General features: G+C 43.1%; 1 protein-coding gene across 1 annotated transcript in view; it reads right to left on the reverse strand.

Moving 5' to 3' along the window:
* The window catches only part of mib2 (MIB E3 ubiquitin protein ligase 2), a 173,406-nt gene that overhangs the window by 59,522 nt on the left and 86,177 nt on the right, over positions 1-27,707 (reverse strand). Inside the window, exons 4-6 of the mRNA XM_078238623.1 lie at positions 13,582-13,688; positions 6,830-7,024; positions 320-462 (exon numbers count right to left, since the gene is read on the reverse strand). Coding sequence (XP_078094749.1) covers positions 320-462; positions 6,830-7,024; positions 13,582-13,688 — 445 coding nt within the window. The remainder of the gene's footprint in view (positions 1-319; positions 463-6,829; positions 7,025-13,581; positions 13,689-27,707) is intronic.

Here is a 27,707-nt window from a genome sequence, read left to right on the forward strand (position 1 = left end):
GGGCCTGGGTCAGATTGTGGTTGGTACAGACTTAATGGGCTGAATGGCCTCCTTCTGCACTGTAGAGATTCTATGAAGGCAGCTCACTACCGCCTTCTCAGGGGCAATTAGGGATGGACAATAAATGCTGGGCTAGCCTGCGACACCCACATCCCATGAATGAATTTTAATAAAGCGATTACAAAAGCCATGATAGCTTTATTGATACATGTGTATTAGAGATTGTTTTAGCATCAAAAGGCTGAGCAGAAAACAGTGAAAGATTGCCAGCGCAGGAAGAATGGAATGTGTCAGAGATGCTGGCAGCATTGAGGGTTACCTCCGCCATTTTAGGATTCCATCCTCCGTGTCCGTCCTGCATCTGCCGGAGAATATCGACCTCGAGGAGGCATTTCACCTTGTCATTATGCTGAAAGGAGTGACTGTCAGCACTGTCCTGCCTGGGGAGTTCAACATGTTCACCTGAAAGGAGAATGGAAATCTCAACCTGAAAGAAGCTCGTGAACATTTCGAGAAGCACGGCAACATATTGACACTAAACTAAAATAACCGTATAAACACTGGGTTATAAATGCTGCTCCACAAGACAAGTCTTTTATATTACATAAAATAAAAGCAGAAAATTGCAGGAGCTGGAAAGATCAGCAGGTCTGGCAGCATCTGTGGAAAGTGAAACAGAGTTAACATTAACTCTGCTTCTCTCTCCACAGATTCTGCCAGATCTGCTGAATGTTTCAAAGAACAAAGAGCAAAGAAAATTACAGCACAGGAACAGGCCCTTCGGCCCTCCAAGCCTGCACTGACCCTATTTCAGATTTTCAGCATCTGCAGTATTTTGCTTTCAAGACAATTTTTGTAAATAATTTGAAAGCTAAACATCGTGAGATGAGTTTGTTTTAGTCTCAAGTAAAGCTTACATTAACACTGCAATGAATTTACTGTGAAATTCCCCTCGTCGCCACACTCCGGCGCCTGTTCGGGTCAATGCACCCTAACCAGCAGCTCTTTCAGACTGTGGGAGGAAACCAGAGCACCCGGAGGAAACCCACGACTACTGGCTTGTTCAATCCATGCTCCTTTCAAGGTCTAAGAACTATTAGTCGAATAGTGGCCTCAATTGTTGACGGAGCAGGATTCAGACTGAAACGGGAAGTGCTCCGACCAGACACTAACACAAAAACAAAATACCGCAGATGTTGGAAATACTCAGCAGATCTGGCAAAAGATGAATCAGGAATGGTGGAAGGTCACAGACCTGAAACGTTAAAGTCTCTCGCCAGATGCTGCCAGACCCGCTGATTATTTGCAGCAATTTCTGTTCTTATTCTGCTCTCGTCAGAGGAGTTCAGAACAACCGCACAGTGATGAGAGAACTGCAAAGAAAGCATTTTGTAGCGTATTTCATGGTCTGAGGACTTACTTGAAATTTCAAAGGAATTACTTTTGAATATAGGGAATGTCAAGCAAGGAAACGTGGCAGTCAGTTGATGTACAGTGAGATCCCAAAGGTGACAATGACCAGGTAACCGATTTTTTGCTGTAGTTGGTTGCGGGAATTTTTGATGTTCGACACACTGGGCGGACTCGCTGTCCACATCACAGTGCTTTCAGATCTAGTCTGCCCACCCAACAGGGTGGACATGGCAACAATTTAGTCCCTTCTGCAGTGCACCAAATATCATCCTAGCTCAGGGGCGGCACAGCACCAGGGGAGCTGGGTTCGATTCCCGGCTTGGGTTATTGTCTATGCGGAGTTTGCACATTCTCCCCGTGTCTGCGTGGGTTTCCTCCGGGTGCTTTGGTTCCCCTCCCCCCCACCCCACTCCCCCCACCCCACTCCACCCACCCGCCTCCCCCCACAGTCCGAAAGACGTGCTGGTTAGGTGCATTAGTCATGGTAAACTTTCCCTCAGGTGTACCCGAACAGGCGACTAGGGGATTTTCACAGTAACGTCATTGCAGTGTTAATGTAAGCCTACTTGTGACACAAATAAAAATAAAAAATAAAATAGATTATGTGCTCAAGTCTCTGGGGTGAGGCGCAAACCAACAACTTTCCAACTCAGAGGCAAGAGTCTCCCCAGTCCAATCTAAAAATCAGAAATAGTTTGGTGCTAAAAGACAAACAAGTTAGGTGTGACTAATCAGCAAGAGCAAACATTCAGGAGTATTGATTTGCAGCCAAAGAATAAAAGATATTCAATTACAATCATCCAACCTATTGTCATATTCATTATGTTGCTTTTACCGTAAATTTTCCAGAATGGTTTGTTTAGAGGTGCTTTATGTACAGAAACTCTCTACTCTGACATTTGTGTCCCTGAAAGTTACTAGGTGTGAGAGAAAAAAAAAATGAAAACTGCTACCGCATCCTTTGTCTTACTGCTCCATGTTAGTTCTGCTTTTAGAACATCTTAGGCTGTTTGTGTTCCTTTCCCACAGCTGACTGCGGTTGGACACGAACCCAGCATGCGAAAAAAAAAACCATCCCCTGAATATATTTGCCACATATTTCCACAATACTCAGAAATTAAAGCTGCCTTCGTTTCCACTTGGACGGATTTTCAACACGTGGCACCAAACTGAATATTTTTGCTGCAATTTGGTTTCAGCAGAATAGCCAAGTTCTGTGTCATTGTTGATTAAATGCCAGTATTAAGTGGCGCCAGCAATCAAAAAAAAATACTCTGAAACAAATCAAAGTTATTCACACAGATGTGCAGAGGAGGACTTGGTCTAAATTTTTAAAAATTCCATTGTTAATTTGAAACACAGTAATAAGGGATTGTCTGTCTCTCACTCACTGATGTACACAGCATGCAACTGCATACGTTTTAAATGAACTGCATAATTAAACAAAGAGAATTTTAGATATTTGATTTGCATGATGCTACAGAGCAGCATGCAATCTGTTTTAATCCGACACTGGGCTCGCAGTTGCAGTTTTGCTAGCGTGCCATACAATAATGCTCTGCAGTTTAAGCTCACAAAAGGGTTAGAAGTCCTGAAATTCCAACTGACAGCTCTTCAGTTGATTGTCTCAGATAAACTGACATTTATGAAACTGCTCCACCTCACCGCCACCAGCATTTAGACCTGGCATAAACTGCACACCAATCTGTCAGAGACATCTCAGTTGGAGCTGCTGACGTAATGCCACCATTCCAGTTCTTGTAATATCACCCCATAGAAGTGGGAGTGGGGTGGGTTCACTAGATTGGGAGCAGTAAGCGGTGCGGACCTGGCAGAACTGGGGTCAAACCAGAAACCCTCTTTCCCCATGCTGGGTATTTAATTTGCACATTACCAAAGCGGAGGAATTTCAGGGTTCTGGTGCTTCCCTGAAGCACAGAAAGTGTTTTTCGTTACTGTCCCAGAGGAGGAGCTCGTCTGGAACAATTTCATTGGCTGCCTTTGACTCCTTGCTATCATCAAGCTGGTTGTTGAGTGGAGATTTGGAATCAAAGTCAGTGGAAGTAAAGATCAGTAAAGATGAACAACAGCTGCCTCAAATGATATCACCCATTTTACAGCAACACCCAGGGCAATGTTTGGCTTTTTTGAAATTGCTGATTTATAGTTTTTATTTCTGCTTTCTGTGGGTGCGCACGCCCGCACACACACATCTATCCCAACTCCACCATGTACTCCAATGAAGTTATACACAGTTGTTTATTCTGTTCTGAATTATATCCATATGTCCTCCAACTGTTAGAACTATTTGTAATGTACAAATGCGTTTACTTTTGAAAAGGGGCCTTGAGCTATGAAAAGATTGTCACGGCCCTTCTATGGGTAAATTGAAGGATAAAAAGGAGTAACTGAATGCTGAATTACCAAGTGACATCCACAAGAATTTGTACAGAATCTTGTGATCTCCATAAATGATTTAGAGATATGTTGGAAATAATATCAACATTTGTAGAATGCACTGAAACAAACTGTTAGGAAGAATGTGAAAGAGCACCAAGGGGCCTGGTTACATATGCAGCAAATGCATTTCAGCACAGATAAGTACAAATCACTATAATACAGTAAAGGATTAGGGAATATCGGCTAAAAGGCACATTTCTTGAAGGTTTTAAATACAATCATACAGACAGTAATAAAAGGAGATTACAAAATGCAACGAGGGGGTCAAATGGCATTGAGTGTTGTTTGTGTGTGGAACACTGACCATTAAAGAGGTGATGATGAACCTGTTCACGACAACGTTTAAAAGTTTAAAGTTCAATTTTATTTATTAGTGTCGCAAGTAGGTTTACATTAACACTGCAATGAAGTTAGTGAAAATCCCCCAGTCCTGTTTGGGTACACTGAGGGAGAATTTAGCATGGCCAATGCACCCAACCCAACAGGTCTTTCAGACTGATTACATTACAACTGGTGTGCTGTTTCAGATACTGCTTTTATTGAAGAATGTTAATCGCCATGGGCAATTCGTCCGTCCCAGGATGGTTATTAAGATAAACCGTGCAAATCTAGAGCAGCACTCACATCTAAAATGACAAATAAAAAAATATTAAGTGCACTGGCCTGTGTTCCATTAATCAAATGCTAACTTAGGATTATTAATAGAAGCTAAAAGTGGAATGATAACTGTTCCCCCCAACAAAGGATCGCAAATCACAGAAACGTGTTGTCTCTAATAGCCAAAGTTCACGCAGTCATAGAGGGAGCTGGGTAAACAGAGAAAAAAGTTAAAAGGCCCATGGAAAGGGCAGCAAATGGGATGAAGCTGGATACTCCCTTGTGAAACGGGCACTAATACAATAACTCAAGTGCTCTCTTTCGCTACTGAAATGTCTGTGATTTAACATAAAGGAGCTTTAGAAATAAATAAAATATATTACAACAGTAAAGTGGCAATATCTTTATGAAGGTCATAGAGTCATAGAGGTTTACAGCATGGAAACAGGCCCTTTGGCCCAACTTGTCCATGTCGCCCAGTTTTACCACATGCCCGCATTTGGCCCATATCCCTCTACACCCTCTTATCCATGTAACTGTCTAAATGCTTTTTAAAAGACAAAATAGTACCCACCTCTACTACTACCCCAGGCAGCTCGTTCCAAACACTCACCACCCTCTGAGTGAAAAATTGCCCCTCGGACCCTTTTGTATCTCTCCCCCTCACCTTAAACCTATGCCCTCTAGTTTTAAACTCCCCTACCTTTGGGAAAAGATGTTGACTATCTACCTGATCTATGCCCCTCATTATTTTATTAATCTCTATAGGATCACCCTTAAGCCTCCTACACTCCATGGAAAAAAGTCCCAATCTATCCAGCCTCTCCTTATAACTCAATCCATCAAGTCCCGGTAGCATCCTAGTAAATCTTTTCTGCACTCTTTCTAGTTTAATAATATCCTCTCTATAATAGGGTGACCAGAACTGTACACAGTATTCCAAGTGTGGCCTTACCAATGTCTTGTACAATTTCAACAAGACGTCCCAACTCTTGTATTCAATGTTTTGACCAATGAAACCAAGCATGCTGAATGCCTTCTTCACCACTCTGCCCACCTGTGACTCGACTTTCAAGGAGCTATGAACCTGTACCCCTAGATCTCTTTGTTCGATAACTCTCCCCAACTCCCTTCCATTACCCAAGTCCTGACCTGGTTCGATCTACCAAAATGCATCACCTTGCATTTATCTAATTAAACTCCACCTGCCATTCATCAGCCCACTGGCCCAATTGATAAAGGTGTACCTGGCCAAACTCTTCCTGTGCTCACAAAATACTGACACCAATGATTTTTGTGAAAATGTGACTGCAACAGCCGCTGTTCCTCACCACAAACAAGACCGTATCACTTTAATCTCACTGAAACTAGAAAACAAAGTCAGTGCCAGCAGGCTGCTTTGAACAGCATTATTCAATTATTAATCGGGACAGTCTTTCGTAGATTCTGTCTTGGTTTAAACTGATAAAGCTAGTGGATATCCACACATCATATTGGTTTGATGTTAACTAACGTCTTTCCCTTCTAAAGAGAATAAATCACCTTCACCTCGAAGGCAATCACAGTCTCCTAGATCCCCACACATCATTTCACAACCGAGGACGAGGAATTGACCTGCTTTCAAAGACTCTGTGGGGATGCCGGCGTTGGACTGGAGTGAACACGGTAAGAGTTTTAACAACACCAGGTTAAAGTCCAACAGGTTTATTTGGTAGCAAACACCATTAGCTTTCGGTGCTTTCGAAAGCTAATGGTATTTGCTACCAAATAAACCTGTTGGACTTTAACCTGGTGTTGTTAAAACTCTTACTGTGTTCAAAGACTCTGCCAATGCAGTTGAAATGATGTGCAGTTGAATGACTGACCACCAGAGGGTACATTTGAGCAGCACACACTGATTAATTCTCAGATCATCTTCGCACTCCCTCTGGAGAAAGGGCCAATGTTTTGGTGAGCTGGCAACTTGCCGTGTGGGCTTTATCACAGGCAGGAACATGAATACAAAGTGCTACACCACTGAATTGCCCAGTGAACTAGGGCTGAAGCTGAAGTTGAGGAGAGAGTACTTGTATTGCATCCAGAGGTACACTTTACAAAAACAATGATGCCCAAAAGTAATAAACTTTCCTGCTAAAAACATAAGTAACATTCTAAAATCTGCATCATAAAATGCAATGCACCTTAGCAATGAAGTTGAGTTCAGACTAAATATGTCTTGGGATCAGTGTTTTTATAAAGTACAAAAAGAATTACGATGTGGATCTCAGATCAATGAAGAGTCTTCAGGCACCCATTGTTAAAATGTAGAATCTCTGCTGATATCTGGTGATTGGACCTTACCGAAACAATCCAAACATACCTAGCTTTGGCAAATGATCTTTGTAGTAGTAACCGCCTGCGGAATCCGTGATGTACTTTAAATCAACCTTCCCTTTGTGACCCATTCGGTAGACGTTGGTTGTCCCGTTTGACCAGGTGACACTTGAAACACTTCGACCCGACTCCGTGTCCCAGCCTCGGATATCAACTACTTTCCCAATTTTGCCTTCCCCACCTGCAAAAGCAAAATGATTCTTTTTACAAAAAGTAAAATTAAAGTTCCTTCACCTCTTACACTATTATTAACTCTTTGTTGTATAGTGTCAAAAAAAGGAGCAGTTAACGTGAGTTTGAGCTGCCACATAACATCAAATGTCCAAAATTAAGAGTTAAAAGGTCTTTAAATCCAGCACAGGGTGGGAAAAGAAACTGTGGTTGGAAACTGTACCAGGATCTTGTAACGTGAACCCTCTGAATGTCACCATCGACATATATCTACTTCCTGGCTTGTGGCCAAAGGTCCACATGTAGTTCACATTCCAAGAACATTCAACAGGTTGCCCACAGCAGATGAGTTATTTCTGTCTTCCTTTCTGTGTAGGTAAAGTGGACTTTCAAGTTGACTGCACGGGCTAGTTAATGGCTCAAAATAACCAGTTCAGTTTGAACAAGAGTAATAGAAATGGAGATAAAAGCAAAATACTGCAGATGCTGGAATCAAACAAAAAAAAGTCTCGATGATCCTTTGTCAGAGCTCTGACGAAGCGTCATCCAGACTCGAAACGTTGGCTCTATTCAAGTTGTCAGGCCTGCTGAGATTTTCCAGCATTTTTCTGTTTTTGTAATACAAACGGAATTTGTCATTTTAGTTTAACCCACAGACTGCATCAAACAATTGCACATTTTTCTCCAACAGTGTCCAGAGTTTTACTTTGCTTAATGAACCAGTCAAATAGAACAACCAGTCAAATGTCCTAAATGGTTCCGAATCACTTCAGTTTAAGTTAGGCTAACAAGAATGAAAGGAATATTTGCTATTCTGCTGGGGAACTGCTGTTACTACATTCTTAGCCCTTTTTTCTGGGCGTCTGGTGCTGTTGATTCAATTTTAGCCACTGGAGATTTGAAACCTCAAAGAAGGTGCTTATTTAAAACTCTTGGACTTGATATTCATGGAGACTTAGACACAAAGAACAAAGAACAATACAGCACAGGAACAGGCCCTTCGGCCCTCCAAGCCCACGCCGCTCCCTGGTCCAAATTAGACCATTCTTTTGTATCCCTCCATTCCCACTCCGTTCATATGGCTATCTAGATAAGTCTTAAACGTTCCCAGTGTGTCCGCCTCCACCACCTTGCCCGGCAGCGCATTCCAGGCCCCCAACACCGTGTGTGTAAAATACGTCCTTCTGATATCCGTGTTAAACCTCCCCTCCCTCACCTTGAACCTATGACCCCTCGTGAACATCACCACCAATCTGGGAAAAAGCTTCCCACCGTTCACCCTATCTATGCCTTTCATAATTTTATACACCTCTATTAGGTCACCCCTCATCCTCTGTCTTTCCAGTGAGAACAACCCCAGTTTACCCAATCTCTCCTCATAACTAAGCCACTCCATACCAGGCAACATCCTGGTAAACCTCCTCTGCACTCTCTCCAAAGCCTCCACGTCCTTCCGGTAGCGTGGCGACCAGAACTGGACGCAGTATTCCAAATGCGGCCGAACCAACGTTCTATACAACTGCAACATCAGACCCCAACTTTTATACTCTATGCCCCGTCCTATAAAGGCAAGCATGCCATATGCCTTATTCACTACCTTCTCCACCTGTGACGTCACCTTCAAGAATCTGTGGACTTGCACACCCAGGTCCCTCTGCGTATCTACACCCTTTATCGTTCTGCCATTTATCGTATAGCTCCCCCCTACGTTAGTTCTACCAAAATGCATCACTTCACATTTATCAGGATTGAACTCCATCTGCCATTTCTTTGCCCAAATTTCCAGCCTATCTATATCCTTCTGTAGCTTCTGACAATGTTCCTCACTAACTGCAAGTCCAGCCATTTTCGTGTCGTCCGCAAACTTACTGATCACCCCAGTTACACCTTCTTCCAGATCGTTTATATAAATCACAAACAGCAGAGGTCCCAATACAGAGCCCTGCGGAACACCACTAGTCACAGGCATCCAGCCGGAAAAAGACCCTTCCACTACCATCCTCTGTCTTCTGTGACCAAGCCAGTTCTCCACCCATCTAGCCACCTCCCCCTTTATCCCATGAGATCCAACCTTTTGTACCAACCTACCATGAGGGACTTTGTCAAACGCTTTACTAAAGTCCATATAGACGACATCCACGGCCCTTCCCTCGTCAACCATTCTAGTCACTTCTTCAAAAAACTCCACCAGGTTAGTGAGGCATGACCTCCCTCTCACAAAACCATGCCGACTATCGTTAATGAGTTTATTCCTTTCTAAATGCGCATACATCCTATCTCTAAGAATCCTCTCCAACAACTTCCCCACCACGGACGTCAAGCTCACCGGCCTATAATTTCCTGGGTTATCCTTCCTACCCTTCTTAAATAACGGGACCACATTAGCTATCCTCCAGTCCTCTGGGACCTCACCTGTGTCCAGTGACGAGACAAAGATTTGCGTCAGAGGCCCAGCGATTTCATCTCTCGTCTCCCTGAGCAGCCTTGGATAGATTCCATCAGGCCCTGGGGATTTGTCAGTCTTTATATTCCCTAAAAAACTTAACACTTCCTCCCTTGTAATGGAGATTTTCTCTAACGAGTCAACACTCCCCTCCGAGACACTCCCAGTTAACACATCCCTCTCCTTTGTGAATACCGACGCAAAGTATTCATTTAGGATCTCCCCTACTTCTTTGGGCTCTAAGCATAATTCCCCACTTTTGTCCCTGAGAGGTCCGATTTTTTCCCTGACAACCCTTTTGTTCCTAACGTATGAATAAAATGCCTTGGGATTCTCCTTAATCCTGTCTGCCAAGGACATTTCGTGACCCCTTTTTGCCCTTCTAATTCCTCATTTGAGTTCTTTCCTACTTTCTTTGTATTCCTCCAGAGCTCCCTCCGTTTTTAGCTGCCTGGACCTAACGTACGCCTCTCTTTTCTTTTTGACCAATCCCTCAATTTCCCTGGTTATCCACGGTTCTCGAGTCCTACCCTTCCTATCCTTTTTTACAGGCACATGCCTATCCTGCAGCCCTAACAACTGTTCCTTAAAAGACTCCCACATGCCAGATGTGGATTTACCCTCAAACAGCCTCTCCCAATCAACAGCTGCCAATTTCTGCCTAATCCCATTAAAGTTAGCCTTCCCCCAATCCAACACCTTACCCTTGGGACACCACTCATCTTTTTCCATCACTATCCTAAAGCTAACAGAATTGTGGTCACTATTTGCCACATGTTCCCCAGCCGAAACTTTGAAGACCTGACTGAACTCATTCCCCAGCAGTGCGGAGCTACTGCGCATACGCCGATCTCGGCAATGGCAGATCGGTGCATGAGCAGTGGTCCGCTCAGCTCTATGCTGTCGGCCTCCTTAGCGGGAATAGGCTCTACCCCAGTTTTTGGGAGTGACTTACTTACGTTAGTGCACTCTGCAATGCACAGTGTTGGAGATTCATTTGGAAAATCCCACTGAAAAAACCAGTGTGACTTACTCCAGCATTTCCGCAAATTTGACAATTAGAATTTTTTTTGGGAGAATTGCCCTCGAAGTCAGGAGTGGTTTTTTTTTCATTCATGGGATGCAGGATAGCATTTATTGCCTGTCCCAACTAGTCTTTGTGAAGATGGTGGTGAGCCACCTTCTTGAACCATTGCAACCCGTGTGTGTTGGAACGCGCACAGAGCTGTTACAGAATTGTAGGATTTTGAACAAGCAACAGTACAGGAAAAGCGATACAGTTTCACGGGTTTGGAAGATGCTGTCAAAGAATCCTTGGTGATTTGCTCCAGTGCATTGCACAGATGGTACACACGGCTGTCAGTGTACATGTACAGTATTTATACGGCTGGTTCAGTTTTTGGTCAATGGTAACCCCCAGAATGTTGATAATGGAGGATTCAGCGATGGTAATGCTGTTGAATGTCAAGGGAGATGGCCAGATTATCTCGTGTTGGAGATTGCCGAGCACTTGTGTGGCACGGATGGTATCTGCCTCTTGCCAACCCAAGCCGGGATATTGTCCAGGCTTTGCTGCATTTGAACACGGACTGTTTCAGCATCTGAGGATTTGCGAATGGTGCTGAACATTGTGCAATCACTGGTGAATATCTCCACTTTTGGCTTTACAATGGAGTGAAGGTCATTGATGAAGCAGCTGAAGAGGTTGGGCCTAGGAACTCCCCTGAGGAACTCCTGCAGTGATGTCCTGGAGCTGAGATGATTGACCTTCAAACAACACAACCATCTTCCTTTGTGCCAGGTACAACTCCAACCAGAGGAGTGCTTTCCACTGATTTTCGTTTTTCCATGGCTCCTTGACGTCACACTTTGTCAATTGTTGCCTTGACGTCACGGGCAGTGATTCTCACCTCATCTCTGAATTTTAGCTCTTTTGGATCAAGGCTGCAATGAGGTCAGGAGCCAAGTGGCCCTGGCAAAACCCAAACCGATAGTCAGTGAGCAAATTACTAAACAAGTGTTGCTTGATAGCATTATCGTCGACACCTTCCATCACATTGCTGCCAACAGAGTTGGCAGGTTGGATTTGTCTGGCTGTGTGTGTACAGGCATACCTGGATAATTTTCCACATTACTGTGTAGATGCCATTAGACTTCTGAATGGACCTACCTCGAATTAAGTTGATTGGCAGGCGAAACTAGAATTAGGGTGGGGGGGGGGCAAGGCCACAAAATAAGGGGGAGCAGATTTAGCACTGAGTTCAGGAGAAACTTCTTTACCCAAAGGGTTGTGAATCTGTGGAATTCCCTGCCCAGTGAAGCAGTTGAGGCGACCTCATTGAATGTTTTCAAGGCAAGGATAGATAAATTTTTGAACAGCCAAGGAATCAAAGGTTATGGTGCGCGGGCGGGTAAGTGGAGCTGAGTCCACGAAAAGATCAGCCATGATCTTACTGAATGGCGGAGCAGGTTCGAGGGGCCAGATGGCCTACTCCTAGTTCTTATCTTCCTCTACACCCTAGCTATGATTGTTAACACTACATTCTGCACTCTCTCCTTTCCTTCTCTATGAACAGTATGCTTTGTCTGTATAGCGCACAAGAAACAATACTTTTTACTGTATGTTAATAGATGTGACAATAATAAAGCAAATCAAATGTGTTGTAGCTATACTAGAAGATCTTGGCTAGGGGTGTGGCTAGTTCTGGAGCACAAGTCTTCAGTAATATTGCCAGAATGTTGTCAGGGTCTATAGCCTTTGCAAAATCCAGTGCCTTCAACAACTTCTTGAGTGAATCAAGGTCGCCAAAGACTGGTGTCTTTGATGCCGAGAGCCTCAGGAAGAGGGCGAGACAGATCATCCACTCAGCACTTCTGGCTGAAGATTGTAGCAAATGCTTCAGCCTTATCTTTTGCACTGAAGTGCTGGGCTCCCCCAGCAATGAGAATGGGGATATTTGTGGAACCTCCTCCACCAGTGAGTTGTTTAATTGTCCACCACCATTCATGACTGGATATTGCAGGACAGCAGAGCTTAAATCTGAGCCAATGGTTGTACGATCACTTAGCTCTGTCAATTACTTGCTGCTTCTGCTGTCTGGCATGCAAGTCCTGTGTTGTACCTTCACCAGGTTGACACCTCATTTTAGTATGCCTGGTGCTGCAACTGGACATGCCCTCTCCATTGAACCAGGGTTGATCTCCTGTCTTGATGGTAATGGTAAAGGGGGGGATATGCGAGCCATGAGGTTACAGATTAGTTGAATACAATTCCACTGCTACCGAGGTTGATGCCAGGTGGTCCACCCAGTTTCATTTCTTTTGGAGTTTGTAACAGTTTAACACTTTAAAATTGAGGGGCTTGATAGACCATTGCAGAGAGCATTTAAGAGCCAAACACATTGCTGTGAATCTGGAGTAAGCACAGTGAAGCAGACCAAGCAATAATGGCAGATTCCCTGCCCAGTTTCGTGGTAACTATTACTGAGACCAGCTTTTAATTCCAGATTTATTCATTTAATTTAAATTCCAAATATTTGAACCCGTGTCCCCAGAATATTAACTTGGGACTTTTGATTACTAGCCCAGTGACATTACCACTATGCCAACACCTCCCCCTGAAGTGCCCAATTGGAAACAAGCATAAAGGTGGGTTCATGTTCCAGCCAGATCAGAATCTACCTTTTATAAAGATTCCAATTGCAAGAAACTATTATCTCAGACTGAGGTTCCTCAAACAGCGTGGATATAAATAGGACGTTGGCAGATTTATCTCATGACCACAAATACAGAATCCCTTAGACAGCAGTACTTGTTCTTGAGGAACCTGGAATCTGTTATAGCTTCTAAATAGTTATTACACATACTACCATGACCAGAAAGCTGAAACATCATTCTTTAAATCATTAAAATCAGTAAACGCTTTTTATAATTAACTCAATTTATTTTATTTGAATGGAGAATACCGAGAGATGATTGATGTACGCAAATGGGGAAACTGTGAATCCAATATCTGCAATTCTCAGAAACAAAGATCTTTGTCATAAAACAAAAGATGCCAGCTGTTACCACCTCCTGGCATTGTTAATAATTCAGTTGAGCTGAGCGAAAAAAAATGTGCTTACCATCTTGATTGCCCCAGTCCCAATCTGGCCCTCGAACAACTTTACTACCCTGGAAGATCCCCTTTAGTACAATTCTTGGCAAATTCTGCCGTGGACCAACAGGAACACTGTGCAGAGAGAAGAGAACAAAAATAAAACATTAACACTCTAGTCAAGGGGGCTACAATAAAAATGATAGATCAGAATATTAACACCCTTTTAATAAATTGTATCAGTTTCAAAAGCTTCTGGCTTAATTAACAGTCACTGTTTGAAACTCAATTTCAGGTAATGAGTTTAATCATGTGAATGTTAAGGGCTCGAGATCTACAATTTTGAAAGTCTCAGTTAGATATGAATTAAGTCATTTGATCATCCTTTCTGGGCGTAACAAAAGGTTTCTCAAAAACTAGCATATCTTATAGTTCACTGCACACAAATATTTTTAAATAAGCAATATAAAATATAGATCTGTCCAACAATTTTAATCAACATAAAATTGGATTCTGGAAAAGCAAATTATTCTTAGGAACTTTCGACTGGACAGGTAATTGCATCATTAAGAAATGACACAGAATTTAATCCAATATTAATTTATAGTCAAAGCAAAAGAAATTGCTTGGCAGTTTACCTGCCAAGGATGGCTGACAAATTATAAAATATTACTTGTATACATTTCATGAAACCCAGACATAAGATTTTGTACTTCAACAGAAATCGGATACAAAGATTTCCAATTTGTACAGTAAATGTCAACATATTTCTCGTCCCTGACCATCTTTCTCCTCGTGCCTGCATAAATGCCGACTTTGGAAAAAGAGCAAAGCATTTCTGGTCTAAATGCATTTGTAGACCTCAATCTCTGATGAACATGACTGGATTAGCACAGAGCTCTTTCCTGTGTGAGATTCACGGGTGGAAGGTCAAAGTTGAACCTGTACGAAGAGGGTGACTTGGGGGAAAAGCTAAAGAACAATTTCTCAGCTGATTTCACCAAATACAAACCCGGGACAGTTTCGGGTCAATATCATTGAAAGCGTTTAAACAGATCAGACAGACTCTCCAGTATACTCAGTAATACTCGTAATAAAGTGACAATGGTAATTATGCCCTGGCTTGGTGCTGTTGTGGGGGGGGGGGGGGGGGGCACGTTCTCCCCGTGTCTGCGTGGGTTTCTTCCGGGTGCTCCGGTTTCCTCCCACATTCTGAAAGACGTACTGGTTAGGTGCATTGATCCAAACAGGCGCCGGACAGTGGCGAGTAGGGGAATTTCACAGTAACTTCAACGCAGTATTAATGTAAGCCTACTTGTGACTAATAAATAAACTTTTCTTCTTTTTCTATAAAAACTGAGGCAATGATGAGCAATGTAAAACCTTATTAAGACTTCAATTAAAGCACTGTAGACTGTTTGAGTTCCACTCTATAGGAAGAATATGAAAGTTATAGAGAGGGTACAATGCCCATTCACTGAAAAAACTGCTTGGTATGAAGCTACATAAATCCAAAGACTTGAATAATTGTCCTTTTTTATTAGACCAACACAGATAATGATGCAATATAAAAGAAGTGGTTAAAATTTTGAAAGGACAGTACAGGGAGATGGAACCAAACTATTTTCAGTAATTGAGGGATCAGGATAGAGGGTAGGAGTAGGCCACTCAGCCCCTCGAACCTGCTCTGCCATTCAATAAGATCACGGCCTCACATCTGTAGTGGGTAAGTTGTTAGAAGCTATTTTGAGAGACAGGATCTACAGGCACTTAAAGACGCAAGGACTGATTAGGGACAGACAGCATGGCTTTGAGTGTGGAAAATCTTGTCTTACAAATTTGATTTAGTTTTTTGAAGGGGCAACCAAGAAGGTAGATGAGGGCAGTGCAGTTGATGTTGTCTACATGGACTTTAACAAGGCCTTTGACAAGGGACCACATGGTAGGTTGTTGCATAAGGTTAAATCTCACGGGATTCAGGGTGAGGTAGCCAAATGGATACAAAATTGGCTTGATGACAGAAGATGGTTGTAGAGGGTTGTTTTTCAAACTGGAGGCCTGTGACCAGTGGTGTGCCTCAGGGATCGATGCTGGGTCCACTGTTATTTGTCATTTATATTAAGGATTTGGATGAGAATATAGGAGGCATGGTTAGTAAGTTTGCAGATGACATCAAGATTGGTGGCATAGTGGACAGTGAAGGTTATCTTGGATTGCAACAGAGATCCTGATCAATTGGGCCAGTGGGCTGATGAATGGCAGATGGAGTTTAATCTAGATAAATGCGAGGTGATGCATTTTGGTAGATTGAACCAGGGCAGTACTTACTCAGTTAATGGTAGGGCGTTGGGGAGAGTTATAGAACAAAGAGATCTAGGAGTTCGGGTTCATAGTTCCTTGAAAGTGGAGTCACAGGTGGACAGAGTGGTGAAGGCGGCATTTGGCATGCTTGGTTTCATCGGTCAGCACATTGAATACAGGAGTTGGGACGTCTTGTTGAAGTTGTACAAGACATTGGTAAGGCCACATTTGGAATACTGTGTACAGTTCTGGTCACCCTATTATAGAAAGGATATTATTAAACTAGAAAGAGTGCAGAAAAGATTTCCTAGGATGCTACCAGGACGAGTTATAAGGAGAGGCTGGATAGACTGGGACTTTTTTCTCTGGAGCGTAGAAGACTTAGGAGTGATCTTATAGAGGTCTATAAAATGAGGGACATAGATCAGCTAGATAGCCAATATCTTTTCCCAAAGGTAGGGGAATCTAAAACTAGAGGGCATAGGTTTAAGGTGAGAGGGGAGAGATACAAAAGGGTCCAGAGGGGCAATTTATTCACAGAGGGTGGTGAGTGTTCTGAATCAAGCTTCCAGAGGTAGTAGTAGAGGCGGGTACAATTTTGTCTTTTAAAAAGCGTTTAGACAGCTACTTGGGTAAGATGGGTATCGAGGGATATGAGCCAAATGCGGGCGATTGGGACTTAGGGGTTAAAAAAAGGGACAGCATGGACAAGTTGCGCCGAAGGGCCTGTTTCCATGCTGTAAACCTCTATGACTCTATCTCAGTCTTCCACGGGAGACCCCATATTTGTAAACTGTGTTTCCCAGTTCTAGTCTCTCTCACAAGAGGAAACATCCTTTCAACATCCATCCCGCTTGGCACATTAATCTTGAGCTGGGGAAGTGTCAATCAATTTATGAAGAACGACTGACATTTAAACATGTTTGCTTTGTGTGCTGTTTATTAGACAACACACCGTCTCCCAGAACAGTGCTCAAGAACCACTGACTGAACCACACACCTACAAGTGTGATTTGTCAATGATATAATAGCGCATGCATTGCTGTAGCTCAGTCCTGCTCCCCAATGCGGCACTGAATTTGCTGCTTGTTCTCTCCTGTAAACATTGGCTCTGCTGGGGGATATTTCTGTAGGTGCTGGATGCCACCCAGGACAATGGGTGATTCATCGTGCGTAGCTTTTACACAATGTTTATGGGCTATTTGATTCCATCTTTCTGCCATCCGCGATAACTCAGCACAGAATTAGGATCTCTCTGGTCAGCAAGGCTAAACTCGGAGAATCCTTCAGGGGAACAGCCACTGAGCATTCTTAAATTCTTGAACTGTCACAAATTCCTGAATGAGGCACGAAAAGCTATTTATGCCTTTCAAACCTCTTATCCCTTCCTCTTTAAATGGACTGGTGAGGCTCCTCATCTTCAGAAAGGCAAGATTGATAAGCATAATGTGACCTTCTTGTCGATGTTATTTCGTGGATCGACCCACAGTTGCACAATGTGATGGACGAGATAGAGGATTAAGTTTCCTGGCTGAAACAGCCCTCCAGCACAACAGCTGAGACCAGACAAAATTCACGGTATGTGGACCAGTGGGACATTCAGAAACGGAGACATTTGTGACATCACCATAGCACACATTCATAAATCAGGCTTCCAGAGTATTATTTTCCGAGCTTTTCAAGGAGAAATAACTCAGGATTTAAAATTTTCAGAAGCAGTATCCATGGAAAAGCACAGTAAATAATAAGCCAAGCAACACTGCCACACGGAGCAGAGGGGGCATCAAGTAGAGAAAGACCAATAATTTGAAAGAATGAAATGGATTGGATGCACAAAAGTACAATCTTCTCAAAAAAAAATTTCCTTCAGTTCACAAATATTCATATTGTAGACCGGGGAAAATCAGCAGCAAAGTGACTACACTGCTTGATGCAAGTGACTAAAATGCTTTTCACACAGTTGGTGTTAATCACTGGAAACAAGGATACTGACGTGCAAAGAAGTGGAAGCGGATACGGCGTCTTGACAAATACATGAATAGGACGGGAATAGAGGGATACGGTCCCCGGAAGCGTAGGGGGTTTTAGTTCAGTCGGGCAGCATGGTCGGTGCAGGCTTGGAGGGCTGAAGGGCCTGTTCCTGTGCTGTAATTTTCTTGTTCTAATTCTAAATTAAGTCACTGTGCATTCCTGGAAATTCTACATTTTCCTATAGGAATGTTGAAGTGTTGTAGCAGCCTTCATACACTTCCCACCGGCCATCCCATCTGATGGGATGACAGAAACTGGAAAATCGGTACAGAAATCTCACTGTTACACACCAAGTTTTCAGGTGTCATGTGACCTCCCAAAATGGTGAGCAGGTAAGCATGCAGATATTTAGAAGAACCATAAGACATAAGATATAGGAGCAGAATTAGGCCATTCAGCCCATCGAGTCTGCTCCACGATTCAATCATGGCTGATATGATTCTCATCCCCATTCTCCTGCCTTCTCCCCGCAACTCTTGAATAACATGCTGACATTAGGACTTTAGCAAATTCAAATAAAAAAAACAAATGCTTGCTTGAGGTTCCCTTATGATTAAGGTACGATAGCGGCATTTAAGGGGGAACTCGACAAGTACATGAACGGGATGGGAATGGAAGGATACGACTCTTAAGTGCATACGGTTTTAGTTTAGGCAGGCATCATGATCAGTGCAGGCTTGGAGGGCCAAAGGGCTTGCTCCTGTGCTGTACTTTTCTTTGCTCGGTTCACTCAGACAAGCAGCACCTCTGTGAGCTGTAATCAGGGAAGCCACTCCCACAACGCCCGTCACAGATATCAATTAGTTACATCCTCCCCGCTCCACATCAAAGGACTCTCTCGATCATCACCACTTCAAACCCAGAAACCGGAGACTGACCTCAATCACCACCCCAACCTTCGCCACTGGCCCCCATCCAGAGATAACAATCTCCGGCCTCCTGACTCCATGGGCCACTGCTAGCTATTGCTACAGATCCCAACCCACTCCGTGTCTCCTGATTCCCCCCCCCCCCCCCAGGCCCAACATTCCGGGCTCCTCAGACCTTCCCAATTACACACAAGCGTGAGGGAATGCCGGAAAAAATCCCACATTTCTATGCTGCTGGCTTTACTCAATCCATCATTTCACATTATTATACACAGGTTTTCCAGTTGACTAGTTTGAGTCTCTCAGATATGATTGTCTGCATGTTCCTTCCTTCTTCCTCATTAATATAGTCATTCCCTAGAGTGAGCTCACCAGATCTCTCTCTCGTTTTCACATCTTTCTCTTAATTTAGTTTTGATTTGCCTTGGCATTTGACGTTCTCTCAGGTCAGTGGCTTTGACATTATAAATTGTGTCTGTTTTCCAGCTCATCTATCATCCCCTATCTTTCTATCCTGAAAGGTTTCACTTAGTGTGAGATACACTGTCTTTTGATTGAGCATAAAAATCGCACACTCTCTTTCCTGAAGTCAATTACACAAGAGTCAACATTCTATGTAGCCCTGATGGACCAGTCCACATGCAAGCCAAATCGTCATAAAGGTTTACAGGCCCTTCAGCCCAACTTGTCCATGCCGCCCTTTTTTTTTTAAAACCCCTAAGCTAATCTGAATTGCCCGCATTTGGCCCATATCCCTCTATACCCATTGTGCCCATGTAACTATCTAAATGCTTTTTGATCCTAATGCTACAAGAAAAGGAAGGAGTACTAACACAGAAGTAGTAATGCCAACACCACACACCACAGTGAACTCAGGCATAGATTCACTGTGCATTTGATGAACTGCAGAATAATAGCCATATGTTTTAACCATCATGATTGCCTGGTGTTGCTCAGGTCTAGCAAATTAGCTACCGAGTCCAATTTAGATTTGGATTCATTATCGTAGCAGACACCACAATGCCTGCACTGCCATGACATCGCACTCACAAAGGCCAGCTGGCTCTGTTTTGCATTATAGACAGCCAGAATGATCAAGGATAAAGTCATGATGCGGGAACTCAGCTACAGCTTCTGTTCATTTACTTTTCAATGTTCAAACTGTCACAAAATAGCATACATATTCAGGTTTTGGGAAAAGCGGGGATGGGGGGGTGGGGGGTGCGGGGAGAATCATATACGTTCATCCGTGGAGCCAATGCAATCCACCAGACTGGCCAGCTGTCACCTGTCTGAGTGCACTGATCCTAACAGCAATTAACTGCTCACATTGTGGAGAAGCAATTATAGGGGTTTTTTTCCCCCAAGTGAAATTTTACCATTCTCAATAACGAACACAATATCTTTTATTGGCACAAACCTACAAATAAACCTAATGCTAATGTTATGCCAAAATATATTTTTGGATTAAATTTGACTAAATTTCCCCCCCCCCACCCCCCAAGTGTGAGACACAATTCAGGGTATCAATGCTTCAGTCAGGCTGTCATGTGGAGTGTGGTATCCCAATGAGCAAAGCACAGAAAGGCATCAAATTAACACTGGTATTGTTTTAATAAAAAATCTGTTTGCTGGCCTTCAGATGAGTACTTCAACTATTGGTCAATTTGAGCAATACATTAGGATGCATTAGGATGTTCAGCCAATCTAGCCTTTCTAATGAGTGTTTCTGTTTTCTTTCCTGGTAGATTGTATTACAGAGAGGGTGCCAGTCTCCAGTATCTGCTCCAAATGTACTTGTCAAGTTTAAGTGGATGTGGTCTACTCCTACTCCATGGAACTAATATTCTGGGTTCACCTTGTCTTTTTACCTTTAAACTGGACTTTGATCCCCTGCAGAGCCCGAGTCTCTTTAATCTCTCCTTTTCCAAATTCCTTGCGCTAATTCTATTCCAATCATTCTATATTCGAATCGCACGTCCAGTTACAACGATGAGCTTTATATTTTGGGACTGTGCCTTTAAGGTAAAATGTCTGGCGGTCATTCCTGAGGCTCCCTACACTCTCTCCAATTCATGCATGAGCTTTTCTGGAATTAGTGATCAAAATTGAATCGAGTGCTCCAAAGATGATCTAATGAAAAGATCGCACAGCTGGAGACTGATCTCCGCCAATGTGTATTCCACTCTTCTATCAGTGACCCACTTCCTTTATTAGTTGATTTGCTGCATTTCTGCAAACATGCTTGTGACAAATCTATGATTAAAGCCAAGTTCCACCAAAATCTTGTGTTAATTCTATCCCATTTATTCGATACTTGCATCACACACACTGTCACAATGAGCTTTAAAAGATTGTTACATTTTGTAAAGGTGTCTTTGAAATAAAATGAAGGGAATCATGTGACCTGTTCTGGAGTTTGCCTGACAACAAGCCCGGTGGTTTGATTTGATTTGATTTATTATTGTCACATGAATTAGTTGTTGTGCCTGCCGCTCAGCCTGTTTTTAACCCTTATACGGTGGGCAAAGAATTGCAAGTCGACTTCTTGTTAGTACAGTAATATTTATTCACACACACAATTGATATTAATTACCCACACGATCAATACTGTTATTTACAGTAAGTAGTCTCATAACACCAGGTTGAAGTCCAACAGGTTTATTTGGTAGCACGAGCTTTCCCCCTTCACCTGATGAAGGGGCAAAGCTCCAAAAGCTTGGGCTACCAAATAAACCTGTTGGACTTTAACCTGGTGTTGAGAGACTACTTATTGTGCCCACCCCAGTCCAACGCCGGCAACTCCATATCAAAGTTATTTACAGAATACTGAAGTTCAAGTTCAATACTAGACATTGACTTCTGCGTGACCGGCAAGTATCCAGGCAGATATTGGCCTTTATCCACATGTTGGTCTCCATAGTCCTCAGCGTAGTCTGGTCTGATACTCTGGCCTTCCTTCCGTTGTTTCTCCTTGCGGTGGTAGTTGCTGGCGATGGTTACCATTTAAAAAAAAGTTATATCCAATCAAAGTCCAATTCAAAGTCTCAACCAATGAGATATTACAGATTCAAGCTGACAAGACAGGCAAGCCTCTTCCTGCCTTGGGCTTGATCGACATGATCCAAGCTGATTGGAACAGGCATTGCACCCCCTCCTGTGCCTGACCTTATTTGCAACTTAGCCAAAAGGCCTAGATGCCGTTTTAAAAAATTGCTTCAAATGATGCCTCCGTGTAAGCTCATTGACTTCGATCAAGTGCAGGACAACAAAACTACACTTGATCTTAGCCATTACAGATAGAGAGAGAGAGAGAGAGAGAGACTACAAGTTCACCATTCCCTATCAAATCTCAAAGAAATCATAGAATCATAGAAATCATAGAAACCCTACAGTGCAGAAGGAGGCCATTCGGCCCATCGAGTCTGCACCGACCACAATCCCACCCAGGTCCTACCCCCACATATTTACCTGCTAATCCCTCTAACCTACGCATCTCAGGACTCTACGGGGCAATTTTTAACCTGGCCAATCAACCTAACCCGCACATCTTTGGACTGTGGGAGGAAACCGGAGCACCCGGAGGAAACCCACGCAGACACAAGGAGAATGTGCAAACTCCACACAGACAGTGACCTGAACCGGGAATCGAACCCAGGACCCTGGAGCTGTGAAGCAGCAGTGCTAACCACTGTGCTACCGTTTGTGGAAATTCTAAACAAATTAATAGCAAGCTCTATGGTCTATTATAGTGACATGTACAAAGATATCAAAGTACTTTATTAAGCAGAAATTTCCCCTTTCAAATCAATATTTGTAGTTTTGTATGAAGCTGTGGCTATTTAGAATGCAACCCCTTTAGTATTGCTTCCATTTGTCTTCCTGTAGTCATGTCAGTTTGCCAGTTAGAGAATGCAGCTGTGCAGACCATGGTGTTCTCAAAATAACATTAAAAGTTTGCAGCGACAATATTGCTGAGTAACACAAAGGCCTCTATCAATGGAATCTAAATTTAGCTTTGCAAGGGGAGGGTGTTTCTGAGCTAATGAGCAGGCAGGCAATCTTTTATTTCTTCTCTTTTTTAGGCAGTCCCTCGGGATTGTGGGTGACTTGCTTCCATTCCGGCTCGATGGGTTCTGTAATGGCTGATAAGCAGACTCTGCCACAGGTGGTTCTTGGCAGGCTGGATAGATGGGTGGTTGGTGCGCTTCCTCTTTTCGCGTTCCCAGCGAAGTCTCATCTTGTGTTTGGTTCCCTCCCAAATGTTAAGAGATGTCAATCCATCTCGGGAGACGATGGACCGAGCCCAGGGTCTGTGGCGCGTCTGACTTGAACCTTATCTGTTATGGTTGCAGAGGCCGACTTGAGTGGCAATCACTTCCGCAGCTGACACAGAGGAACAGTATTGACCCAAGGTTGACTTATGTCTTTTCCTTCCAGCAGACTCTCTCTTCTGCCATCTGGTCACTTCCTTTGTCCTCTCTCCTTTTTCCACGCCCTTCCGGCCTCTCTCAGGCACTCCGGTTAGCAGTGAGGGCTTCCCATACATCGACTCCAATTCTGGTCAACTTGAAGTCCTTCTCCATTTTGGTTGGTCACAAGCCAGGTATGTTTAACCTCTGCTTGGATGTTTGAGGGCATCCCTAAAGCATTTCCGCTGTCTTCCTGGAATTCTCTTGCCTTGACCAAGTTCCAAGTACAACAGTTGCTTTGGGGTCTAGCGTCAGGAATGCAAACAAACTGATTTTGAGTGATTAACCCCCCCGATACTGGGCAGGTTGGCTTGGAAGAAGTTTCCATAGTTGGACAACCTTTCTTGTCACAGGATTTGGAGGATCTTGCAAAGGCACCGCCGGTGGTACTTCTCTAGTGCTTCGAGGTGCCTGCTGAGGTCGTCCAAGTCTCCAAAACATCTAGGAGCATGGGGGTCACTGCTGCTGGGTCTACCATGACCTCATTCTCAGGTCTGAGATCCTGGTCCTCAAATAGCCTGTTCCTCAGTCAGTTGAAGGTTGGGTTTGAACACTGGAGGCAACGATGAATTTTGCCACCTATGTCTACCTTCACTGAGAGGAGGCTTCCAAGAAATGGAAAATGGCTCACACTTTCCAGACTGTCACCCTTGATCTTAATCAACGGGGGAAGGTGTTTTGCTGTGGGAGCTGGTTGGAAGAGGAAGAGTTTTCCTGGTGTTTAGTACAAGGCCTATTCATTTCAAGCTCCTATCAGTAACAAAGAGTTTCTCAGCAGTTTTAAAAATGACTATTGTGGACAATTTGTGCAGCTTCTAATGTTCCACACTAATAATGACTGTTTGAGAGGGGGTCCCAGTTACAATCTGAATCAACAGACACATGGATGTGGGTGGAATAGGAACTCTTACCTCCTATCAACTCAAACTCAGTCTGCCCTGCTTCCATCACTCAGAAAAAATTGGGTTTCTGCGCTGTGAACATTTTATCAGATGTTGGATCTTGTGGATAAATATGGCAATGACAATGGCTCTAAAAAGCAATGTGCCACAAAACTAAAGTTGTCATCAATAATATCAAAACTAAAATCAGAACTATTTATCGCAAGATGTTTAATTTGCATCAATTAAAAATCCTATTTCTTTGCCGTTACAATTTACAAAGCTTCATTATCTAACTGGAGAAATTATTTGCCTCGCTGCAGATTTGAAATGAACATTTTCAACAACCTGTCACCATCGACACACAGCAATGAAGCTCAAAACCAACTCGGTTACTGCAGACAACTGCCTGTGAAGGGCAGCCTAATTCAGCAATGTCAGTCACAGGTAATCACAGGTGATCTTTGCCAAGCTGTTCATCACAAAGTGCTTCAATTGCATTCAATGTCTTCCTCCAGTCCTGACCCTCTGCTGGTGGCAGTCGCTGGAAATCCAAATACTCAGAACAAAGTTCAATGCCAGAAAGTACATCAAGCAATCTAATATATTCAGAATGTCACGCATTGGAAAAACAGCTTCCCGAGTAGACAAATAAACTAAAAGCTTACTCTGCAATTGCTGAAGGTGAGTGACTGGTAACACAATGCCCTGTTAATTTTATGTTGAATGGTTTGTGCTATTAAACTCCCACTAACAACGTGCTTTATGTATAGTGTTCGTCAATATAATTCTCCCACAGTCACAGCACAAGGTGACTGGGAGTGACGAGTCGCTGATACCTCGCTGACTGCCAAACATCCATGTCAACTAAACAAGGCCCTCACACAAACTCTAGCAGGAGTGATTTTTTGCAAAGAGAAACCTAGCCAATTGTTTTCCACCCCCTAATCTGGTGTCAATGAGCAAATACCCAACAGCAGGTCAGGAAACCCAGTATCGTTGAGAGCTGCCGGCCTAATTTCCAGCCTCTGTGCTGCATTCCCGTTGGGGTTGGCGTGGGTGTATCACAATGAATGCTGGGGATTTTTGAACCGAGCATCTCTGTTGCTCCAAGTAGCTCAACTCCAGTCTCCGTAGGGAATCTCTAGCTGAATTAGAGTAATTATTCCATTTCTTACAACCTCTATCCTTGTGGCCTCCCTGAATAAAACTAAGACCCCATATCCAATCGGAGTGAAGCTAAAACTGCTCAAACTAATTTAATATCCTTACAGTCAGAGACAGGGAAGAGCTTTATTCGATATGTTCTGCAAGTGTTTTCCATTTCCAAGTAGTTAGAATTGGTTTTAAAATATGTAATCATCCTAAAATTGTATTGAAGTTTCTCACCTAAATTTGTTGCCCTCAGCAGCATCACCCAAAACCACAGCATCAGTTTCTACAAGTACATTTACAGCAGCCAGCCCTATTGGCTTCAGCCCGTTACAAACTCCATCCCATTGACATCCACTCCATCGCTCTTCCTAGCATCAGCCTTTTGAATGGACTGACCATATATTATGATCTTTCTCTGCACCCTAGCTATGACTGTAACACTACATTCTGCACCCTCTCCTTCCCTTCTCTCCTTTGTACTCTATGAACAGTATGTTTTGTCTGTTCAGCGCACAACAAACAATACTTTTCACTGTATCTCAATACATGTGACAATAATAAATCAAGTCAACTGTCTGAGGCTGAACCATACTCTTTGTGATCTTGATATCGTATTCCACCCGGAGGCAAGTTTCCAGCGATATCTCTGCATCATTGCTCAGGCCGCTTATGTCCATTTGTTGGGATGTTCTTCACCTGAACTGTGCTGGAATGAGTATTCTAGTGGGTTGTATATAACTAGGCTGGTAGAGAGGGCTTTAAACTAAATAATGGGGACAAGGGATCAAGCTCGGAAAGGTATGATAAATTTAGTGAAGGTAAGGCAAGGTAGGAATAAGGGAAATGGTGATCAGGAAGGGACAGAGTGTACAAACCCAGGAGTGCACCAGCAGATGAGGCTAGAGGTTTCAAGACTGTAAAAAGACAAAACTAAAGGCTCTGTATCTGAATGTATGTGGCATCCGTAACAAAACATGAGGTGACAGCACAAATAGAAAAAAATGTATGATCTGATAGCCATTGGCTGCAGGATAATAAAAACTGGGAACTGAGTACTCAAGGCTACAAGACATTCAGGAAGGGCAGCAAGCAAAGAAAAAATGGAGGATGACATTGGTACAATAGAAAGAGAGATAACCTTAGTTCTGGAGATTGTGTGGAATCAGTTTGGGTAGAGATGAGGAACAGTAAAGAAAAGAAACTTGTGGGAGTGGTTTATATGCCCCCCCTCACAGTATCCTAACTGGTATGAGGAATACAGAAAGAAGTAATGAGAGTTTGTGAGAGACCCATGGAGATAATCATGGGTGATCTTAATCTACATATAGATTGGACAAATCAGACTGGCAAAGGTAGGCTGGATGATGGGTTCATAGTGTTTTCAGGACAGTTTCTTAGAGCAGTGTGTTCTAGTGTCAACCAGAGAGCAGGCTCTATTCGATCTGGTAATGTGCAATGAGACAGGATTAATGAATTACCTCATTGTGAAGGTGCCACACTAGGGGGGGCACAGTTTAAAAATAAGGGCTTTCCCATTTAGGACGGACATGAGAAGGATTTCTTTCTCTCAGTGTCATGAATCTTTGGAACTCTCTTCCCCAGACAGCAATAGAGTCAGGTTAATTGAATATTTTTAAAGCAGAGTTAGATTGGTTCTTGGCTAATAAGGGTGTCAAAGGTGATTGGGGATAGGCGGAATGTGGAGTTGAGGCCACAATCAGATCAGCCATGATCCTCTTGAATGGCAGAGCAGCTGGAGGTGCCAGATCACCTACTCCTGTTCCTAATTCATATGTTCACATGTATGTAATTCTCGCAATCCTGCTCACCAATCATCCATGTTCACTGGCCTATGCTAATTTCTGGTCAAATCACGCATTGGTTTAAAATTCTATTCCTTGCATTCAAATCCTTCTATGACTTCTCCATCCCACCCACCCCTGACCTCTGTAATCTCCTCCAGCCATGCAGCCCCCAAGATATCAAAGTTCCTTTAACTTTAGCTTCTTAAGATCGCTGATTTTAATCGCTCCACCATTGATGGCTGTTCCTTCAGTTGCGTTAGCCCCAAACGCTGGAATTCCCTCCCTACACGTCCCCCACTCTGTGTCTCCTCTTTAAGACGCTCTTTAAAACCAACCTTGTTGACCAAGCTTTTCGTTAGCTCCCCTAACAGTTCATGTGACTCAGTGTCACATTTTATTCCTCCAAAGCATTGGGATATTTACATTAAAGACACTATACAAAATCTGCAGTACTTGTTGTAATTATGAATTATGAATGTGGTCTGGAAATAGCACTGTTAAATATTATTGTGAATGCTAAATTATTCAGCTGGTATTCCTCTATTATTTTTGTGATAGTTTTGAGTCATTAAAATAAATGAATAATTCCTCCATTGAACTATTAGTATGGGCAGCACGGTGGCACAGTGGTTAGTGCTGC

This window comes from Mustelus asterias, chromosome 22 (assembly GCF_964213995.1).
Source record: "Mustelus asterias chromosome 22, sMusAst1.hap1.1, whole genome shotgun sequence".
Classification (NCBI taxonomy): Eukaryota; Metazoa; Chordata; class Chondrichthyes; order Carcharhiniformes; family Triakidae; genus Mustelus; species Mustelus asterias.